Source organism: Salvelinus alpinus, chromosome 24 (assembly GCF_045679555.1).
Source record: "Salvelinus alpinus chromosome 24, SLU_Salpinus.1, whole genome shotgun sequence".
Lineage (NCBI taxonomy): Eukaryota > Metazoa > Chordata > Actinopteri > Salmoniformes > Salmonidae > Salvelinus > Salvelinus alpinus.
This window is the reverse complement of record NC_092109.1, coordinates 47,986,066-48,009,901: the sequence shown is the minus strand read 5'-3', so window position 1 is coordinate 48,009,901 and position 23,836 is coordinate 47,986,066. Positions and strand designations below refer to the sequence as shown.

Here is a 23,836-nt window from a genome sequence, read left to right as displayed (position 1 = left end):
GCTGAGGAGGTGGCTGGGGAGGGGGCTTGGGAGGAGGCTGGGGAGGTGGCTGGGGAGGGGGCTTGGGAGGAGGCTGGGGAGGTGGCTGGGGAGGGGGCTGGGGAGGTGGCTGGGGAGGTGGCTGGGGAGGTGGCTGGGGAGGTGGCTGGGGAGGTGGCTGGGGAGGGGGCTTGGGAGGAGGCTGGGGAGGTGGCTGGGGAGGGGTCTGGGGAGGGGTCTGGCACTACAGGTTTGATATATTGCCATGTTTGCATTGTTCTGCCTCCTTCACATCCTAACACAGTGTTTGAATAGGGAATAATCTGGCGTAGGCTAAGACCAAACAGTAGCATGTGTGAGTTCCGGTTAATAAACCATTCAATTCGAGAACTCAATCCTCATTTATTCATTTATTTATGATCTAGGGAGATCATTATTCTAGATTAAGAAACAACACTGTTGTTTATTACAGAAACAATAGGTATATTTTATTGTAAACTAGATCATCACTAAGCAACAATATAAATCTTTAGAAATGTCCGATCTAGTAGATTATGTAAGAGTTCCACAGAAACCATGGAAACGGTTGATCCATAATCTCTTCATTACCGGCCATCTGAATGAACCTACATTTAGGCTATTGTTACTATATTCCACACTATGTTGTGGTAGATATTGGAGTATAATGCTTGTAAAGATGCCATCCCCTATACAGTACATGTTCGTCACCAATCAAATGCACTACAGTTAATAACGACTTTCACTACCACCACTGATTTCTCTATGCCTTGCTACCAGTTTATCCCGACGGGAGTTAGCATTGAGCACCAAAAAATGATAATCCCGAAAAAGACAACTTCTAAATATTATGCAGCGAAAACAGACAAATATATCCAACTGGGCCTGATAGAACACATCAATGGGATTGTAGAAACCACATTGTGGGCCTGATAGAACACATTAATCATGACGGATTTGATGAATATCCGCCGTGTTAGATCAGCATCGCTGATTGGGCACCAATGATGGCGTCTTATCCCCCACAGTCTGCTATCCCCCACAGTCTGCTATCCCCCACAGTCTGCTATCCCCCACAGTCTGCTATCCCCCACAGTCTGCTATCCCCCACAGTCTGCTTTCCCCCACAGTCTCCTATCACCCACAGTCTGCTATCCCCAACAGTCTGCTATCCCCCACAGTCTGCTATCCCCCACAGTCTGCTATCCCCCACAGTCTGCTATCCCCCACGGTCTGCTATCCCCCACAGTCTGCTATCCCCCACAGTCTGCTATCCCCCACAGTCTGCTGTCCCCCACGGTCTGCTATCCCCCACGGTCTGCTATCCCCCACAGTCTGCTATCCCCCACAGTCTGCTATCCCCCACAGTCTGTTATCCCCCACAGTCTGCTATCCCCCACAGTCTGCTATCCCCCACAGTCTGTTATCCCCCACAGTCTGCTATCCCCCACAGTCTGCTATCCCCCACAGTCTGCTATCCCCCACAGTCTGCTATCCCCCACAGTCTGTTATCCCCCACAGTCTGCTATCCCCCACAGTCTACTATCCCCCACAGTCTGCTATCCCCCATAGTCTGCTATCCCCCACAGTCTGCTATCCCCCACAGTCTGCTATCCCCCACGGTCTGCTATCCCCCACAGTCTGCTATCCCCCACAGTCTGCTATCCCCCACAGTCTGCTCTCCCCCACGGTCTGCTATCCCCCACGGTCTGCTATCCCCCACAGTCTGCTATCCCCCACAGTCTGCTATCCCCCACAGTCTGCTATCCCCCACAGTCTGCTATCCCCCACAGTCTGCTATCCCCCACAGTCTGCTATCCCCCACGGTCTACGGTCCTTGCTCTATCTCCCACGGTCTACATTCCTTCTACTATCCGCCACAGTATCCTATCCCCCACGGTCTCTGTTCCTTCTGCTTTCCCCCACGGTCTACGTTCCTTGTACTGTCTCCCAAGGTCTGACAGAGGACATTAGGAGTATTGGGGTTGATCCATGACAGAGGACACTAGGGGTATTGGGGTTGATCCATGACAGAGGATACTAGGGGGTATTGGGGTTGATCCATGACAGAGGACACTAGGGGTATTGGGGTTGATCCATGACAGAGGACACTAGGGGGTATTAGGGTTGATCCATGACAGAGGACACTAGGGGGTATTGGGGTTGATCCATGACAGAGGACACTAGAGGGTATTGGGGTTGATCCATGACAGAGGACACTAGGGGTATTGGGGTTGATCCATGACAGAGGACACTAGAGGGTATTGGGGTTGATCCATGACAGAGGACACTAGGGGTATTGGGGTTGATCCATGACAGAGGACACTAGGGGGTATTGGGGTTGATCCATGACAGAGGACACTAGGGGGTATTGGGGTTGATCCATGACAGAGGACACTAGGGGGTATTGGGGTTGATCCATGACAGAGGACACTAGGGGTATTGGGGTTGATCCATGACAGAGGACACTAGGGGTTATTGGGGTTGATCCTAGAGGGTATTGGGGTTGATCCTAGAAGTATTGGGGTTGATCCATGACAGAGGATACTAGGGGGTATTGGGGTTGATCCATGACAGAGGACACTAGGGGGTATTGGGGTTGATCCATGACAGAGGACACTAGAGGGTATTGGGGTTGATCCTAGAGGGTATTGGGGTTGATCCATGACAGAGGACACTAGGGGGTATTGGGGTTGATCCATGACAGAGGACACTAGGGGTATTGGGGTTGATCCATGACAGAGGACACTAGGGGGTATTGGGGTTGATCCATGACAGAGGACACTAGGGGGTATTGGGGTTGATCCATGACAGAGGACACTAGAGGGTATTGGGGTTGATCCTAGAAGTATTGGGGTTGATTCATGACAGAGGACACTAGGGGGTATTGGGGTTGATCCTAGAGGGTATTGGGGTTGATCCATGACAGAGGACACTAGGGGGTATTGGTATCCCCCACAGTCTGTTATCCCCCACAGTCTGCTATCCCCCACAGTCTGCTATCCCCCACAGTCTGTTATCCCCCACAGTCTGCTATCCCCCACAGTCTGCTATCCCCCACAGTCTGCTATCCCCCACAGTCTGCTATCCCCCACAGTCTGTTATCCCCCACAGTCTGCTATCCCCCACAGTCTACTATCCCCCACAGTCTGCTATCCCCCATAGTCTGCTCTCCCCCACAGTCTGCTATCCCCCACAGTCTGCTATCCCCCACGGTCTGCTATCCCCCACAGTCTGCTATCCCCCACAGTCTGCTATCCCCCACAGTCTGCTATCCCCCACGGTCTGCTATCCCCCACGGTCTGCTATCCCCCACAGTCTGCTATCCCCCACAGTCTGCTATCCCCCACAGTCTGCTATCCCCCACAGTCTGCTATCCCCCACAGTCTGCTATCCCCCACAGTCTGCTATCCCCCACAGTCTGCTATCCCCCACGGTCTACGGTCCTTGCTCTATCTCCCACGGTCTACATTCCTTCTACTATCCGCCACAGTATCCTATCCCCCACGGTCTCTGTTCCTTCTGCTTTCCCCCACGGTCTACGTTCCTTGTACTGTCTCCCAAGGTCTGACAGAGGACACTAGGGGTATTGGGGTTGATCCATGACAGAGGACACTAGGGGTATTGGGGTTGATCCATGACAGAGGATACTAGGGGGTATTGGGGTTGATCCATGACAGAGGACACTAGGGGTATTGGGGTTGATCCATGACAGAGGACACTAGGGGGTATTAGGGTTGATCCATGACAGAGGACACTAGGGGGTATTGGGGTTGATCCATGACAGAGGACACTAGAGGGTATTGGGGTTGATCCATGACAGAGGACACTAGGGGTATTGGGGTTGATCCATGACAGAGGACACTAGGGGGTATTGGGGTTGATCCATGACAGAGGACACTAGGGGTATTGGGGTTGATCCATGACAGAGGACACTAGGGGGTATTGTGGTTGATCCATGACAGAGGACACTAGGGGTATTGGGGTTGATCCATGACAGAGGACACTAGGGGTTATTGGGGTTGATCCTAGAGGGTATTGGGGTTGATCCTAGAAGTATTGGCGTTGATCCATGACAGAGGATACTAGGGGGTATTGGGGTTGATCCATGACAGAGGACACTAGGGGGTATTGGGGTTGATCCATGACAGAGGACACTAGAGGGTATTGGGGTTGATCCTAGAGGGTATTGGGGTTGATCCATGACAGAGGACACTAGGGGGTATTGGGGTTGATCCATGACAGAGGACACTAGGGGTATTGGGGTTGATCCATGACAGAGGACACTAGGGGGTATTGGGGTTGATCCATGACAGAGGACACTAGAGGGTATTGGGGTTGATCCATGACAGAGGACACTAGGGGGTATTGGGGTTGATCCATGACAGAGGACACTAGAGGGTATTGGGGTTGATCCTAGAAGTATTGGGGTTGATTCATGACAGAGGACACTAGGGGGTATTGGGGTTGATCCTAGAGGGTATTGGGGTTGATCCATGACAGAGGACACTAGGGGGTATTGGGGTTGATCCATGACAGAGGACACTAGAGGGTATTGGGGTTGATCCATGACAGAAGACACTAGAGGGTATTGGGGTTGATCCATGACAGAGGACACTAGGGGGTATTGGGGTTGATCCATGACAGAGGACACTAAAGCGTATTGGGGTTGATCCATGACATTGGACACTAGAGGGTATTGGGGTTGATCCATGACAGAGGACACTAGAGGGTATTGGGGTTGATCCATGACAGAGGACACTAGAGGGTATTGGGGTTGATCCTAGAAGTATTGGGGTTGATCCATGACAGAGGACACTAGAGGGTATTGGGGTTGATCCTAAAGGGTATTGGGGTTGATCCATGACAGAGGACACTAGAGGGTATTGGGGTTGATCCATGACAGAGGACACTAGGGGTATTGGGGTTGATCCATGACAGAGGACACTAGGGGTATTGGGGTTGATCCATGACAGAGGACACTAGGGGGTATTGGGGTTGATCCATGACAGAGGACACTAGAGGGTATTGGGGTTGATCCATGACAGAGGACACTAGGGGGTTTTGTGGTTGATCCATGACAGAGGACACTAGAGGGTATTGGGGTTGATCCATGACAGAGGACACTAGGGGGTATTGGGGTTGATCCATGACAGAGGACACTAGAGGGTATTGGGGTTGATCCATGACAGAGGACACTAGGAGGTATTGGGGTTGATCCATGACAGAGGACACTAGGGGGTATTGGGGTTGATCCATGACAGAGGAGACTAGGGGGTATTGGGGTTGATCCATGACAGAGGACACTAGGGGGTATTGGGGTTGATCCATGACAGAGGAGACTAGGGGGTATTGGGGTTGATCCATGACAGAGGACACTAGGGGGTATTAGGGTTGATCCATGACAGAGGACACTAGGGGGTATTGGGGTTGATCCTAGAGGTATTGCGGTTGATCCATGACAGAGGACACTAGGGGGTATTGGGGTTGATCCTAGAGGTATTGGGGTTGATCCATGACAGAGGACACTAGGGGGTATTGGGGTTGATCCTAGAGGTATTGCGGTTGATCCATGACAGAGTACACTAGAGGGTATTGGGGTTGATCCTAGAGGGTATTGGGGTTGATCCATGACAGAGGACACTAGGTCGTATTTTGGTTGTGTCTGTGTGTCGTCACTTGGTTGTCTTGTCGGTGTGTGTGTGTATGATATGCGTGTGTGTGGAAGGCGGGTCGGGGGTTGTCCGGGGAGCGGAGACAGAGAGGATGCCGTCGTGTGATAGGTCGACGAAGAGCAGTAGAGGGTCGACACCCACAGGAAGTATGTAGGTCCTCGTAAACGACCGACTGATGAACCCGTGGACATCCTGTCTCTGGGAGTGGTTCCCACTGACCTGACACACACACACACACACACACACACACACACACACACACACACACACACACACACACACACACACACACACACACACACACACACACACACACACACACACACACCACCACACACACACACACACACACACACACACACCACACACACACACACACACACACACACACACACACACACACACACACACACACACACACACACACACACACACACACACACACACACACACACAACACAACGAACCAAGGAAGAGGGAGAGAGACAGGTCTTTAACTCCAGAAGGTTTGCTTAGGGGTTTGAGATCAGGGGTAACAGGTCAGGGGTCAGGGGAATAGAGCATGATAGAGGTATTTTTATCGTGGGCATCGCCATTGAGGACCATTTTGAAGTCTCGCTCTGATGCAACCCCTTCACGGGGCGGGGGCAATAAGTTGACCACAGTGGCATTCAAAGCAACCTGGTCTCAGAGCATTTCGTATCATTCTGTAAGTAAGTCAGAGACGCTCCATGTAGTATGATATGTTACGTTTCATATGGTATGTATTAATTTGTGGATGTCCATCACCCATTTCGCTAGAGGCCAGGGTTTAGAAGTTTTTACCTCCAGTAGGTTGTCGACAGTGCGGACGGTGACTTCATCAGGAGTGAACTGACACACGTCCAATCGGACGGTCCACTTCCCTGGCTCCGCCTCTATATCAGAGAAGCCTCGCCCTAGCTGCTTGGTGATTCGTGGACGGACATAGTAACCATGGTACAGGGTGGGGGTCAGGAGGTCCTGGGGGGTAAGAGCTGGGGGAGGAGTCAGATATCAGAATCATACAGCTGGGAGAGGAGTCAGATATCAGAATCATACAGCTGGGGGAGGAGTCAGATATCAGAATCATACAGCTGGGGGAGGAGTCAGATATCAGAATCATACAGCTGGGGGAGGAGTCAGATATCAGAATCATACAGCTGGGGGAGGAGTCAGATATCAGAATCATACAGCTGGGGGAGGAGTCAGGAGAGAATCATATAGCAGGGGAGGAGTCAGATATCAGAATCATACAGCTGGGGGAGGAGTCAGATATCAGAATCATACAGCTGGGGGAGGAGTCAGATATCAGAATCATTCAGCTGGGGAAGGAGTCAGATATCAGAATCATACAGCTGGGGGAGGAGTCAGATATAAGAATCATACAGCTGGTGGAGGAGTCAGATATCAGAATCATACAGCTGGGGGAGGAGTCAGATATCAGAATCATACAGCTGGGGGAGGAGTCAGATATCAGAATCATACAGCTGGGGGAGGAGTCAGATATCAGAATCATACAGCTGGGAGATTACTCAGATTATAGAATCATATTGCTGGGTAGTAGTCAGATTATAGAAGCATATTGTTGGGTAGTAGTCAGATAATATAATCATATTGCTGGGTAGTAGTCAGATTATAGAATCATATTGTTGGGTAGTAGTCAGATAATATAATCATATTGCTGGGTAGTAGTCAGATTATAGAATCATATTGTTGGGTAGTAGTCAGATAATATAATCATATTGCTGGGTAGTAGTCAGATAATAGAATCATATTGTTGGGTAGTAGTCAGATTATAGAATCATATTGTTGGGTAGTAGTCAGATTATAGAATCATATTGTTGGGTAGTAGTCAGATTATAGAATCATATTGTTGGGTAGTAGTCAGATAATATAATCATATTGCTGGGTAGTAGTCAGATTATAGAATCATATTGTTGGGTAGTAGTCAGATTATAGAATCATATTGTTGGGTAGTAGTCAGATTATAGAATCATATTGTTGGGTAGTAGTCAGATAATAGAATCATATTGTTGGGTAGTAGTCAGATAATAGAATCATATTGTTGGGTAGTAGTCAGATTATAGAATCATATTGCTGGGTAGTAGTCAGATTATAGAATCATATTACTGGGTAGTAGTCAGATTATAGAATCATATTGCTGGGTAGTAGTCAGATTATAGAATCATATTGTTGGGTAGTAGTCAGATTATAGAATCATATTGTTGGGTAGTAGTCAGATTATAGAATCATATTGCTGGGTAGTAGTCAGATTATAGAATCATATTGTTGGGTAGTAGTCAGATTATAGAATCATATTGCTGGGTAGTAGTCAGATTATAGAATCATATTACTGGGTAGTAGTCGGATTATAGAATCATATTGCTGGGTAGTAGTCAGATTATAGAATCATATTGCTGGGTAGTAGTCAGATTATAGAATCATATTGCTGGGTAGTAGTCAGATTATAGAATCATATTGCTGGGTAGTAGTCAGATTATAGAATCATATTGTTGGGTAGTAGTCAGATTATAGAATCATATTGCTGGGTAGTAGTCAGATTATAGAATCATATTGCTGGGTAGTAGTCAGATTATAGAATCATATTGTTGGGTAGTAGTCAGATTATAGAATCATATTGTTGGGTAGTAGTCAGATAATATAATCATATTACTGGGTAGTAGTCAGATTATAGAATCATATTGCTGGGTAGTAGTCAGATTATAGAATCATATTACTGGGTAGTAGTCAGATTATAGAATCATATTGTTGGGTAGTAGTCAGATTATAGAATCATATTGCTGGGTAGTAGTCAGATTATAGAATCATATTGTTGGGTAGTAGTCAGATTATAGAATCATATTGTTGGGTAGTAGTCAGATAATAGAATCATATAGCTGGGGGAGGAGTCAGGAGAGAATCATATAGCAGGGGAGGAGTCAGATAACAGAATCATGTTGCTGGGGAGGAGTCAGATAATAGAATAATATAGCAGGGGAGGAGTCAGATAATAGAATAATATAGCTGGGGAGGAGTCAGATAATAGAATAATATAGCTGGGGAGGAGTCAGATAATAGAATAATATAGCTGGGGAGGAGTCAGATAATAGAATAATATAGCTGGGGAGGAGTCAGGGTTTACTGTTGTTGGATAGTTCTCTCAGGGTTGGGGGGAAGAGGTTTATAGTAGTTGGATAGTTCTCTCAGGGTTGGAGGGAAGAGGTTTACAGTAGATTGATAGTTCTCTCAGGGCTGGGGGGAAGAGGTTTACAGTAGATTGATAGTTCTCTCAGGGTTGGGGGGAAGAGGTTTATAGTAGTTGGATAGTTCTCTCAGGGTTGGAGGGAAGAGGTTTACAGTAGATTGATAGTTCTCTCGGGGCTGGGGGGAAGAGGTTTACAGTAGATTGATAGTTCTCTCAGGGTTGGGGGGAAGAGGTTTACAGTAGTTTGATAGTTCTCTCAGGGTTGGGGGGAAGAGGTTTACAGTAGATTGATAGTTCTCTCAGGGCTGGGGGGAAGAGGTTTACATTAGTTTGATAGTTCTCTCAGGGCTGGGGGGAAGAGGTTTACAGTAGATGGATAGTTCTCTCAGGGTTGGGGGGGAAGAGGTTTACAGTAGATGGATAGTTCTCTCAGGGTTGGGGGGAAGAGGTTTACAGTAGTTTGATAGTTCTCTCAGAGTTGGGGGGGAAGAGGTTTACAGTAGATGGATAGTTCTCTCAGGGCTGGGGGGAAGAGGTTTACAGTAGTTTGATAGTTCTCTCAGGGCTGGGGGGAAGAGGTTTACACTAGTTTGATAGTTCTCTCAGGGTTGGGGGGAAGAGGTTTACAGTAGTTTGATAGTTCTCTCAGGGCTGGAGGGGGAAGAGGTTTATAATAGATGGATAGTTCTCTCAGGGCTGGGGGGAAGAGGTTTACACTAGTTTGATAGTTCTCTCAGGGTTGGGGGGAAGAGGTTTACACTAGTTTGATAGTTCTCTCAGGGCTGGGGGGGGGGGGGGGGTTTACAGTACTTACTATAAAACCCAGTGCAGCTGTTCTAGGATGGTGTGTGGGTCTGAAAAAATACCACTTTAGCTACAAGGCTTAGGAGAAACTCACCTGTCCTTTTCCTGCCTCTCCTCTATTCCCCTCCTCCTCTCTCTCCTCTAGCCCCTCCTCCTCTCTCTCCTCTAGCCCCTCCTCCTCTCTCTCCTCTAGCCCCTCCTCCTCTCTCTCCTCTAGCCCCTCCTCCTCTCTCTCCTCTATTCCCTCCTCCTTTTCTCCTCTAGCCCCTCCTCCTCGCTCTCCTCTAGCCCCTCATCCTCGCTCTCCTCTAGCCACTCCTCCTTTTCTCCTCTAGCCCCTCCTCCTCGCTCTCCTCTAGCCCCTCCTCCTCTCTCTCCTCTAGCCCCTCCTTTTCTCCTCTAGCCCCTCCTCCTCTCTCTCCTCTAGCCACTCCTCCTTTTCTCCTCTAGCCCCTCCTCCTCGCTCTCCTCTAGCCCCTCCTCCTCTCTCTCCTCTAGCCCCTCCTCCTCGCTCTCCTCTAGCCACTCCTCCTTTTCTCCTCTAGCCCCTCCTCCTCGCTCTCCTCTAGCCACTCCTCCTTTTCTCCTCTAGCCCCTCCTCCTCGCTCTCCTCTAGCCACTCCTCCTTTTCTCCTCTAGCCCCTCCTCCTCTCTCTCCTCTAGCCCCTCCTCCTCTCTCTCCTCTAGCCCCTCCTCCTCTCTCTCATCTAGCCCCTCCTCCTCTCTCTCCTCTAGCCACTCCTCCTTTTCTCCTCTAGCCCCTCCTCCTTTTCTCCTCTAGCCCCTCCTCCTCTCTCTCCTCTAGCCCCTCCTCCTCGCTCTCCTCTAGCCACTCCTCTTCTCCTCCTCTCCCCCCCTCCTCCTCGCTCTCCTCTAGCCACTCCTCCTTTTCTCCTCTAGTCCCTCCTTCTCTCTCTCCTCTAGCCCCTCCTCCTCTCTCTCCTCTAGCCCCTCCTTTTCTCCTCTAGCCCCTCCTCCGCCTCTCTCTCCTCTAGCCCCTCCTCCTCTCTCTCCTCTTGCCCCTCCTTTTCTCCTCTAGCCCCTCCTCCTCCTCTCTTTCCTCTAGCCCCTCCTCCTTTTCTCCTCTAGCCACTCCTCCTTTTTTCCTCTAGCCCCTCCTCCTCTCTCTCCTCTAGCCCCTCCTCCTCTCTCTCCTCTAGCCCCTCCTCCTCTCTCTCCTCTAGCCCCTCCTCCTCTCTCTCCTCTAGCCCCTACTCCTCTCTCTCTTCTAGCCCCTCCTCCTCTCTCTCCTCTAGCCCCTCCTCCTCACACAGCGGCATTTAACCTAGCGGTTGAGATTATTGGGTCAGTAACCAACAGGTTGCTGGTTTGAACCCCTGAGTTGACTAGGTGAAAAATCGGCCAATGTCCCCTTGAGTTAGGCTTTTTACCCTAATCGCTCCTGTAAATCTCTCTGGATAAGAGTGTCTGCTAAATGATTACAATGTAATCACTCTCCTCTACCACCAACCCCCTATCTCTATTTGAATCAGACATTTTTTTCCATACCCAGTCTCTATGCAGGCTTTACAGCCTGCGTGTGTGTTCCAGGCTGGGTTGTTATGGAACCCTGTTTAGCTGGAAGTTCTATTTATACACACAGTCCTTCTGAGGGGCGGGGCTCCCTAGTTCAGGGGAAAACAATATTGGACATTCATCTCTGTTTGTTTTGGATTTATAGTGACTAGTGACACACACTCAAACACCACTCATTACTTGTACTGAGATACAGCATGTTAGCTACAGCCAGTGATCCAGTGATAGTTTTATAGCGTAGCTCTCGCTAGATCACAAACTAAATACACCTCTGATTTAAAAACACACAGAGAGGCAAAGACAGACAGAGAGCGACAGAGGGAGGGAGAGGTTCCTACCTTCTCCAAAGTTCTGGTCGTAGATCCGTCTGGGAGAGTTCAATTCACACTGAGTACTCATGGGATATGCATGAGGCACCGTCCGCTCCGCCATCATGACTCAATGACTGACAGAGGGAGAAAGAGAGAGTGAGGGAAAGGGAGGGAGGGAGTGAGTAAGGGGATAGAGAGGGAGGGAGAGAGTGAGGGTACGAGCGAGGACGGGGAGAGGAGAGGGAACAGGGGGAGTTTATCCAAAAGAATGTTTGGCTCCACGGAGATTGATAAAAAGGCTGCAAATAGAGTACACACACATTCTGCTCCATTTCACTCATACACAGACTAATAACAGACTAATAACAGACTAATAACAGACTAATAACAGACTAATAACAGACTAATAACAGACTAGTAACAGACTAATAACAGACTAATAACAGACTAATAACAGACTAATAACAGACTAGTAACAGACTAATAACAGACTAATAACAGACTAATAACAGACTAATAACAGACTAGTAACAGACTAGTAACAGACTAATAACAGACTAATAACAGACTAATAACAGACTAGTAACAGACTAATAACAGACTAATAACAGACTAATAACAGACTAATAACAGACTAGTAACATACTAATAACAGACTAATAACAGACTAGTAACAAACTAATAACAGACTAATAAGAGACTAATAACAGACTAGTAACAGACTAATAACAGACTAATAACAGACTAATAACAGACTAGTAACAGACTAATTACAGACTAATAACAGACTAATAACAGACTAGTAACAGACTAATAACAGACTAGTAACAGACTAGTAACAAACTAATAACAGACTAATAACAGACTAATAACAGACTAATAACAAACTAATAACAGACTAATAACAGACTAGTAACAAACGAATAACAGACTAGTAACAGACTAATAACAAACTAATAACAGACTAATAACAAACTAATAACAGACTAGTAACAGACTAATAACAGACTAATAACAGACTAATAACAGACTAATAACAGACTAATAACAGACTAGTAACAAACTAATAACAGACTAGTAACAAACTAATAACAGACTAATAACAGACTAATAACAGACTAATAACAGACTAGTAACAAACTAATAACAGACTAATAACAGACTAATAACAGACTAATAACAGACTAGTAACAAACTAATAACAGACTAATAACAGACTAATAACAGACTAATAACAGACTAGTAACAAACTAATAACAGACTAATAACAGACTAATAACAGACTAATAACAGACTAATAACAGACTAGTAACAGACTAATAACAGACTAATAACAGACTAATAACAGACTAATAACAGACTAATAACAGACTAATAACAGACTAGTAACAGACTAGTAACAAACTAATAACAGACTAATAACAGACTAATAACAGACTAGTAACAGACTAATAACAGACTAATAATAGACTAATAACAAACTAATAACAGACTAATAACAGACTAATAACAGACTAGTAACAAACTAATAACAGACTAATAACAGACTAATAATAGACTAGTAACAGACTAGTAACAAACTAATAACAGACTAGTAACAAACGAATAACAGACTAGTAACAGACTAATAACAAACTAATAACAGACTAATAACAAACTAATAACAGACTAATAACAGACTAGTAACAAACTAATAACAGACTAGTAACAGACTTATAACAGACTAGTAACAGACTAATAACAGACTAATAACAGACTAATAACAGACTAATAACAGACTAATAACAGACTAATAACAGACTAGTAACAAACTAATAACAGACTAGTAACAAACTAATAACAGACTAATAACAGACTAATAACAGACTAATAACAGACTAGTAACAAACTAATAACAGACTAATAACAGACTAATAACAGACTAATAACAGACTAGTAACAAACTAATAACAGACTAATAACAGACTAATAACAGACTAATAACAGACTAGTAACAAACTAATAACAGACTAATAACAGACTAATAACAGACTAATAACAGACTAGTAACAAACTAATAACAGACTAGTAACAGACTAATAACAGACTAATAACAGACTAATAACAGACTAATAACAGACTAGTAACAGACTAATAACAGACTAATAACAGACTAATAACAGACTAATAACAGACTAGTAACAGACTAATAACAGACTAATAACAGACTAATAACAGACTAATAACAGACTAGTAACAAACTAATAACAGACTAATAACAGACTAGTAACAAACTAATAACAAACTAATAACAGAAGTATATTGACACTGTATGCTGGAATCTTTTACAAAGAAATAACCAATCTTCGTTAGATATAAATACTGAGCTTGTTTTTGCATGAATTCCGCGACGCAGTTAGCTTTTAACAACTAGGACAGCTATTTCTTGTCCCGGAATCCCGCTTAACAGACAGGTTGGAGCCTGCTTGACAGAGCCGTTAACCTTAGCTAGCTAGCTAGCTAGCTAGCTAAGCTACCAGCTAAACTGCTAGACATCAAGCTAACAAAGTTAATCCCAGATGAATTGTCCAATGGAGCCCTCTTTGTCTGGAGAAATAAATGAGTGGTTCCAGTGCTGTAGGATCTGTATCTACTACGCTTTGTTTCAGGACAAACTGATCAGTCAGAGTTCCAATGTGGCAGGACCTGTATCTAGTACACTTTGTTTCAGGACAAACTGATCAGTCAGAGTTCCAATGTGGCAGGACCTGTATCTAGTACACTTTGTTTCAGGACAAACTGATCAGTCAGAGTTCCAATGTGGCAGGACCTGTATCTAGTACACTTTGTTTCAGGACAAACTGGATCACTCAGAGTTCCAATGCGGCAATTGTTTGCTTGCCGAGGATTATACAGTAGGATTGAAGTGGCTTCCTTAGACACTATATAAAAGACCCATCATATCTGGCCCTGTGCCCCCTCTGAATCGTGGCATTGTACACTACGTGATTATGATTATGACAGGTGTAACTTTTCTTGACAATTTCGACACCTTTTGGAAACAAAACACGTTATATAAAGGAGGATGGGATCCACCCAAATCATTTGGCCTCCTGGATCCTTTCACAGAATTATAAGGCTGCGTTGACACATCGACTTATCAATGACTCAAGCCCAGCTCAGTTAATCCCTACCATTGTGACGCTGAGCTGTCATGATGCTTCAGCAAGTGTACATTAAACCAGGGGCGTTGGTAGACACAATGTAACTAACCTAATTGATGTCCCTCTAACTGCCTTGAATGCCTCTGCTGATCCTACAGCTGTTGTATGCAGTAATCATGTGCCTATGAACCAGAGTAATACTGTTAGCACTGAGGTGGTGTGCCCTAGTAGGAAGACCACTGTGTGCAGCTCACCCTGCGCTAACATAAAGAACATGAGCATGTCTACTTCTGCTAAGCTTCCCATTAAAGCAATGAAAACAAGCAAGCATCCCAGAAAAGTGCTAAAAAATAGTTATTGTTCATGAAATCAGTAACGTGCTAGTAACAGATTACATTCATATTCTGACTGTCTCTGAAACTCAGATTATACCTTTGACGATACAGTGGTTAGAAAACCAAGGTTTTAACATTTACAGAAAAGACAGAAATGTCAACTTGCTGTTTATATTCAGAACCACATTCCTGTAAATCCTGTTGAAGTAATATGGCTACAGGTTCATCTGCCTCACCTAAAGCCCATTCTGGTGGGAAGCTGCTATAGACCACCAAGTGCTAACAGTCAGTATCTGGATAATATGTGTGAAATGATTGATAATGTATGTGATATCAACAGAGAGGCATATTTTCTGGGTGATTTAAATATTGACTGGCTTTCATCAGGCTGCCCACTCAAGATAAAGCTTCAAACTGTAACCAGTTTCTGCAACCTGGTTCAGGTTATCAGTCAACCTACCACGGTAGTTACAAACAGCACAGGAATTAAATCATCAACATGTATTGATCACATCTTTACTAATGCTGCAGAAATTTGCTTTAAAGCAGTATCCAGATCCATCAGATGTAGTGATCACAATATAGTAGCCATATCTAGGAAAACCAAAGGCTGGGCCTAATATAGTGTATAAGAGGTCATACACTAAGTTTTGTAGTGATTCATATGCTGATGATGTAAAGAATATTTGCTGGTCCGTGGTGTGTAATGAGGAGCAAACAGATGCTGCACTTGACGCATTTATGAAATTGATTATTCTAATTATTCTACTTATTCCAGAGATAGTCAGAATATGAATGTCATCTGTTACAAGCAAGTTATTGACTTCATGGACCTTGTTTCTTAATCTACATATGTTAATGTGGGCTATTTTTAGCACTTTCCTGGTTGCTTGATTGTTTTTAATGCTGGGAAGCTTATCAGAGGTAGACTTACTCATGTTATTTACATTGGAGCTGATAGTGCAGGGTGAGCTGCATAAAGTGGTCTTCCTACTATTGCGCAACACCTCATTTCTAACAGTGTAAATCTGGTTTATAGGCTCATGATTACTGCTTACAATAACTGTAGGACAAACAGATGTATTCGGCGCAATTAGGGGTGCATACATTAAATGACTTCCATTGTGTTTGCCAACGCCCCTAAGATCATGCAGCATTATGATTCTACCTTTATTTCAACAAGGAACACAGACTGAGACCAAGGTCTCTTTTACAGCTGGGCCCTGCGTATACATGTTTACACATACAGTTTAGGTACAATGATTTAAAAACTAAACAAGACAAACAAAACGATCACAGATAACACAAAAACACAAAGAAATACAGCAACAGATTACATTTACACACAGGTTATTCTACTAACAGCACAATAACTTACATTACCCGAAACAGTTACAAGCAATACAAAAATAAAAATCCTCCGATATATATTTAAAATGGGCGACTCATTGTCACAATGGTAGGGATTATTTTTAAGCATCAGCTGTCAGAGCAGCTTACCGATTACTGCACCTGTACACAGCCCATCTTTAAATAGCCCATCCGATTACCTCATCCCATACTGTTATTTATTTATTTTTGCTCTTTTGCACCCCAGTACCTCTACTTGCACATCTATCACTCCAGTATTAATGCTAAATTGTAATTATTTTGCCTCTATGGCCTATTTTTTAGGCCTTACCTCCCTAATCTTACTACACTGCACATAGACTTTTTCTATTGTGTTATTGACTGTACTTTTGTTTATCCCATGTGTAACTCTGTGTTGTTGTTTTTGTCGCAGGCTTTATCTTGGCCATGTCATTGAGAACTTGTTCTCAACTGGCCTGCCTGGTTAAATAAAGGTGAAATAAAATAAAAAAATAAATGCTCTCCACCAGTCTTTCACATTGATGTTGGGTGACTTTATGCCACTCCTGGCGCAAAAATTCAAGCAGCTCGGCTTTGTTTGATGGCTTGTGACCATCCATCTTCCTCTTGATCACATTCCAGAGGTTTTAAATGGGGATCCGGTCTGGAGATTGGGCTGGCCATGACAAGGTATTGATCTGGTGGTCCTCCAACCACACCTTGATTGACCTGGCTGTGTGGCATGGAGCATTGTGCTGCTGGAAAAACCAATCCTCAGAGTTGGGGAACAAAGTCAGAACAGAAGGAAGCACGTTTTCTTCCAGGACAACCTTGTATGTGGCTTGATCCATGCGTCCTTCACAAAGATAAATCTGGCCGATTCCAGCCTTCCTGAAGCACCCCCAGATCATCACCAATCCTCCACCATATTTCACAGTGGGTGTGAGACACTGTGGCTTGTAGACCTCTCCAGGTTGGACATTATTTATTTATTTTGAATTTAATGTAATATCTTGTTGTTCTGTAATTGTTCTGTACTTTGTCATGTATGTGTTCGTTAGATGTGGACCCTAGGAAGAGTATCTGCTGCATGTGCAGTAGCTAATGGGGATCCTACTAAACTAAACCCAATGGGCCCAACTGGCTAGGTCAAAATAACCCAGCATGTGTTCTGTCCAATATTTACCCAATTGGGTTATTTATTTTAATTGCGCTCCCTCCAATTTCAACGGATGTTGTCAACAGGTGTCCCGCTAGCCGGACGCCTAGCCTTCAGAAGTTTTAACTGAGCTGGTCTTGGATCATTTACCAGTCATTGTTTCAAGTGTGAAGTGAGAGGTGTTAACTCTTGAGCCTAACAATGGCAGGAGAGTTTCACAGCCCCACCACCACCCAAATGCAGAGGCCTTTGAAGCCCCCTCCATCTGTGCAGAGGTAACTAAAATACAGTACCCCCTGGATTCATCTCACGACAACATTGTTGGACATCGCAAAGGACCATTCGCAGAAACTGAAAAGGTATAGCTAGCTAACTACCTCCTTTTCCACTTGGACAAGACAGTGGACAGAGACTTACTAGCTACGTTAGCTAGCTAGCTTAGATTTTCTACAAGGAATCTGCCTCCCGAAAAAATGTTCTCCCAAGTGGGTGTGATACCTGCTACACTGCTACTTGGATTCCACCAGGTGATCTGTTCACCAATTCAATTCAATTCAATTCAATGGGCTTTATTGGCATGGGAAACATGTGTTAACATTGCCAAAGCAAGTGAGGTAGATAATATACAAAAGTCAAATAAACAATAAAAATGAACAGTAAACATTACACATACAGAAGTTTCAAAACAATAAAGACATTACAAATGTCATATTATATATATGCAGTGTTGTAACAATGTACAAATGGTTAAAGCACACAAGTTAAAATAAATAAACATAAATATGGGTTGTATTTACAATGGTGTTTGTTCTTCACTGGTTGCCCTTTTCTTGTGGCAACAGGTCACAAATCTTGCTGCTGTGATGGCACACTGTGGAATTTCACCCAGTAGATATGGGAGTTTATCAAAATTGGATTTGTTTTCGAATTCTTTGTGGATCTGTGTAATCTGAGGGAAATATGTCTCTCTAATATGGTCATACATTGGGCAGGAGGTTAGGAAGTGCAGCTCAGTTTCCACCTCATTTTGTGGGCAGTGAGCACATAGCCTGTCTTCTCTTGAGAGCCATGTCTGCCTACGGCGGCCTTTCTCAATAGCAAGGCTATGCTCACTGAGTCTGTACATAGTCAAAGCTTTCCTTAGGTTTGGGTCAGTCACAGTGGTTAGGTATTCTGCCACTGTATACTCTCTGTTTAGGGCCAAATAGCATTCTAGTTTGCTCTGTTTTTTTGTTAATTCTTTCCAATGTGTCAAGTAATTATCTTTTTGTTTTCTCATGATTTGGTTGGGTCTAATTGTGCTGTTGTCCTGGGGCTCTGTGGGGTGTGTTTGTGTTTGTGAACAGAGCCCTAGGACCAGCTTGCTTAGGGGACTCTTCTCCAGGTTCATCTCTCTGTAGGTGATGGCTTTGTTATGGAAGGTTTGGGAATCGCTTCCTTTTAGGTGGTTGTAGAATTTAACGGCTCTTTTCTGGATTTTGATAATTAGTGGGTATCGGCCTAATTCTGCTCTGCATGCATTATTTGGTGTTCTACGTTGTACACGGAGGATATTTTTGCAGAATTCTGCATGCAGAGTCTCAATTTGGTGTTTGTCCCATTTTGTGAAATCTTGGTTGGTGAGCGGACCCCAGACCTCACAACCATAAAGGGCAATGGGCTCTATGACTGATTCAAGTATTTTTAGCCAGATCCTAATTGGTATGTTGAAATTTATGTTCCTTTTGATGGCATAGAATGCCCTTCTTGCCTTGTCTCTCAGATCGTTCACAGCTCTGTGGAAGCTACCTGTGGTGCTGATGTTTAGGCCGAGGTATGTATAGTTTTTTGTGTGCTCTAGGGCAACGGTGTCTAGATGGAATTTGTGGTCCTGGCGACTGGACCTTTTTTGGAACACCATTATTTTGGTCTTACTGAGATTTACTGTCAGGGCCCAGGTCTGACAGAATCTGTGCAGAAGATCTAGGTGCTGCTGTAGGCCCTCCTTGGTTGGTGACAGAAGCACCAGATCATCAGCAAACAGTAGACATCACCATCTGCCCAGGCCTGTCTCCCCCTGTCTGGTGCAGGTACCCCCGCCACACTCCCCCCGCTCTCCAGAGCTTTCAATCTCCTCCACCACACTCCCTCCTCTCTCCAGAGCTTTCTCTCTCCTCCACCACACTCCCTCCTCTCTCCAGAGCTTTCAATCTCCTCCACCACACTCCCTCCTCTCTCCAGAGCTTTCAATCTCCTCCACCACACTCCCTCCTCTCTCCAGAGCTTTCTCTCTCCTCCACCACACTCCCTCCTCTCTCCAGAGCTTTCAATCTCCTCCACCACACTCCCTCCTCTCTCCAGAGCTTTCTCTCTCCTCCACCACACTCCCTCCTCTCTCCAGAGGTTTCAATCTCCTCCACCACACTCCCTCCTCTCTCCAGAGCTTTCTCTCTCCTCCGCCACACTCCCTCCTCTCTTCAGAGCTTTCACTCTCCTCCACCACACTCCCTCCTCTCTTCAGAGCTTTCACTCTCCTCCACCACACTCCCTCCTCTCTTCAGAGCTTTCACTCTCCTCCACCACACTCCCTCCTCTCTCCAGAGGTTTCAATCTCCTCCACCACACTCCCTCCTCTCTCCAGAGCTTTCTCTCTCCTCCACCACACTCCCTCCTCTCTCCAGAGCTTTCAATCTCCTCCACCACACTCCCTCCTCTCTCCAGAGCTTTCAATCTCCTCCACCACACTCCCTCCTCTCTCCAGAGCTTTCTCTCTCCTCCACCACACTCCCTCCTCTCTCCAGAGCTTTCAATCTCCTCCACCACACTCCCTCCTCTCTCCAGAGCTTTCTCTCTCCTCCACCACACTCCCTCCTCTCTCCAGAGGTTTCAATCTCCTCCACCACACTCCCTCCTCTCTCCAGAGCTTTCTCTCTCCTCCGCCACACTCCCTCCTCTCTTCAGAGCTTTCACTCTCCTCCACCACACTCCCTCCTCTCTTCAGAGCTTTCACTCTCCTCCACCACACTCCCTCCTCTCTTCAGAGCTTTCACTCTCCTCCACCACACTCCCTCCTCTCTTCAGAGCTTTCACTCTCCTCCACCACACTCCCTCCTCTCTCCAGAGCTTTCTCTCTCCTCCACCACACTCCCTCCTCTCTCCAGAGCTTTCAATCTTCTCCGCCACACTCCCTACTCTCTCCAGAGCTTTCAATCTCCTCCACCACACTCCCTCCTCTCTCCAGAGCTTTCAATCTCCTCCGCCACACTCCCTACTCTCTCCAGAGCTTTCAATCTCCTCCACCACACTCCCTCCTCTCTTCAGAGCTTTCAATCTCCTCCACCACACTCCCTCCTCTCTTCAGAGCTTTCAATCTCCTCCGCCACACTCCCTACTCTCTCCAGAGCTTTCAATCTCCTCCACCACACTCCCTCCTCTCTCCAGAGCTTTCAATCTCCTCCGCCACACTCCCTACTCTCTCCAGAGCTTTCAATCTCCTCCACCACACTCCCTCCTCTCTTCAGAGCTTTCAATCTCCTCCGCCACACTCCCTCCTCTCTCCTGAGCTTTCTCTCTCCTCCACCACACTCCCTCCTCTCTCCAGAGCTTTCAATCTCCTCCGCCACACTCCCTACTCTCTCCAGAGCTTTCAATCTCCTCCACCACACTCCCTCCTCTCTCCTGAGCTTTCTCTCTCCTCCACCACACTCCCTCCTCTCTCCAGAGCTTTCAATCTCCTCCGCCACACTCCCTACTCTCTCCAGAGCTTTCAATCTCCTCCACCACACTCCCTCCTCTCTCCTGAGCTTTCTCTCTCCTCCACCACACTCCCTCCTCTCTCCAGAGCTTTCAATCTCCTCCGCCACACTCCCTACTCTCTCCAGAGCTTTCTCTCTCCTCCACCACACTCCCTCCTCTCTCCTGAGCTTTCAATCTCCTCCGCCACACTCCCTCCTCTCTTCTGAGCTTTCAATCTCCTCCGCCACACTCCCTCCTCTCTCCTGAGCTTTCAATCTCCTCCGCCACACTCCCTCCTCTCTCCAGAGCTTTCACTCTCCTCCAACACACCCACACTGTTGGGGCAAGTGACTCTGAACTGACAATGGCTAGCCCCAAGTCGTTACCATTTCTCTTGTGCTTTATGCTATTTGCCTCATGACTCCTGCGTGCTTTGTTGACTATGAACTTGCTTGTTTACCCAACCGTGGGACAGACTATGTTTGTTCCCACACTCGGTACCCTGACTCTCTATTGGTTACAAGGACTCTTGGCTTCCCATCCTATTCTAACTACCTCTCGCTGGCTTTGTATTCATGTTACCTGATGAAATTGCTGTACAATATGATCTTGTTGCCATCTGATGCACATTCAGATGTCGTAAATCAGCACTGCAGAGCTCTCCCTGTCCTCTGCCGTGCCCTGATTGTATTACTGTTGATTATATCTGGAAATGTGCATGTACACCCTGGCCCATCTACTGTTGCTAGCCCCAATTCTGACTTGTGCTCTGATATCTGCTTCACTGATTTCTGCTCTCGTAAAAGCCTGGGTTTTCTGCACGTTAACACTAGAAGCTTATTACCTAAAATGGATCAATTGAAAGAGTGGGTTCACAGCTCCAATCCAGATGTGTTGGTCATTACTGAGACGTAGTTAAGAAAGAGTGTTTTGAATACTGATGTTAACCTTTCTGGGTATAACTTTTTTCAGCAAGACAGATCTTACAAATGTGATGGAGTGAAAATCTTTACCAAGGAACACCTTCAGTGTTTGGTTGTCTCCACCAAGTCTGTCCCCAAACAATTTGATTTGCTGGTTTTAAACTTTCAAATAGATCTTTGTTGACTGTTGCTGGGTGTTATCGTGCACCATCAGCACTGGCCCTAAATGCCGTAATCTCTCTCCTGGCCCCTTACACTCAGTCTGAATTTGTCCTGATAGGTGACCTAAACTGGGACATAAAACCTCTTAAGGATTAGCCCATTTTTTTCAATTCTCGCCTAAAATGTCTTACCCAAATCTAACTGCCTGTAGCTCAGGCCCTGAATCAAGGATATGCATATTCTTGGTACCATTTGAAAGGAAACACTTTGAAGTTTGTGGAAATGTGAAAGGAATGTAGGAGAATATAACACAATAGATCTGGTAAAAGATAACACAAAGAAAAAAACAACCGTTATTTTGTATTTTTTTTAACCATCATCTTTGAAATGCAAGAGAAAGGCCATAATGTATTATTCCAGCCCTGGTGCAATTTAGATTTTGTCCACTAGATGGCATCAGTGTATGTGCAACATTTTAGACTGATCCAATGAAACACTGCATTTCTGTTCAAAATGTTGTTTCAAGACTGCCCAAATAGTGGTATATAGATGTTAGTTGGTGGTATATAATAGTGGTATATAGATGGTGGTATGTAATAGTGGTATATAGATGGTGGTGTGTAATAGTGGTATATAGATGGTGGTATGTAATAGTGGTATATAGATGGTGGTATGTAATAGTGGTATATAGATGGTGGTATATAATAGTGGTATATAGATGGTGGTGTGTAATAGTGGTATATAGATGGTGGTATGTAATAGTGGTATATAGATGGTGGTATGTAATAGTGGTATATAGATGGTGGTGTGTAATAGTGGTATATAGATGGTGGTATGTAATAGTGGTATATAGATGGTGGTATGTAATAGTGGTATATAGATGGTGGTATATAATAGTGGTATATAGATGGTGGTGTGTAATAGTGGTATATAGATGGTGGTATGTAATAGTGGTATATAGATGGTGGTATGTAATAGTGGTATATAGATGGTGGTATGTAATAGTGGTATATAGATGGTGGTGTGTAATAGTGGTATATAGATGGTGGTATGTAATAGTGGTATATAGATGGTGGTGTGTAATAGTGGTATATAGATGGTGGTGTGTAATAGTGGTATATAGATGGTGGTGTGTAATAGTGGTATATAGATGGTGGTGTGTAATAGTGGTATATAGATGGTGGTGTGTAATAGTGGTATATAGATGGTGGTATGTAATAGTGGTATATAGATGGTGGTGTGTAATAGTGGTATATAGATGGTGGTGTGTAATAGTGGTATATAGATGGTGGTATGTAATAGTGGTATATAGATGGTGGTGTGTAATAGTGGTATATAGATGGTGGTATGTAATAGTGGTATATAGATGGTGGTGTGTAATAGTGGTATATAGATGGTGGTATGTAATAGTGGTATATAGATGGTGGTGTGTAATAGTGGTATATAGATGGTGGTGTGTAATAGTGGTATATAGATGGTGGTATGTAATAGTGGTATATAG

At 45.1% G+C, this 23,836-nt stretch overlaps 1 protein-coding gene across 1 annotated transcript; it reads right to left on the bottom strand.

The window, feature by feature from the left end:
• Positions 1 to 3,356: 3,356 nt before the first annotated feature.
• hspb2 (heat shock protein, alpha-crystallin-related, b2) lies at positions 3,357 to 11,735 on the bottom strand. Its single transcript, XM_071362930.1, has 3 exons — positions 11,577 to 11,735; positions 6,498 to 6,688; positions 3,357 to 5,891 (listed from the first exon to the last, which is right to left on the bottom strand). The coding sequence occupies exons 1-3, from the start codon at positions 11,671 to 11,673 to the stop codon at positions 5,673 to 5,675; spliced, it is 507 nt and encodes a 168-aa protein (XP_071219031.1). The 5' UTR covers positions 11,674 to 11,735; the 3' UTR covers positions 3,357 to 5,672.
• Between the last annotated feature and the right edge of the window lie 12,101 nt (positions 11,736 to 23,836).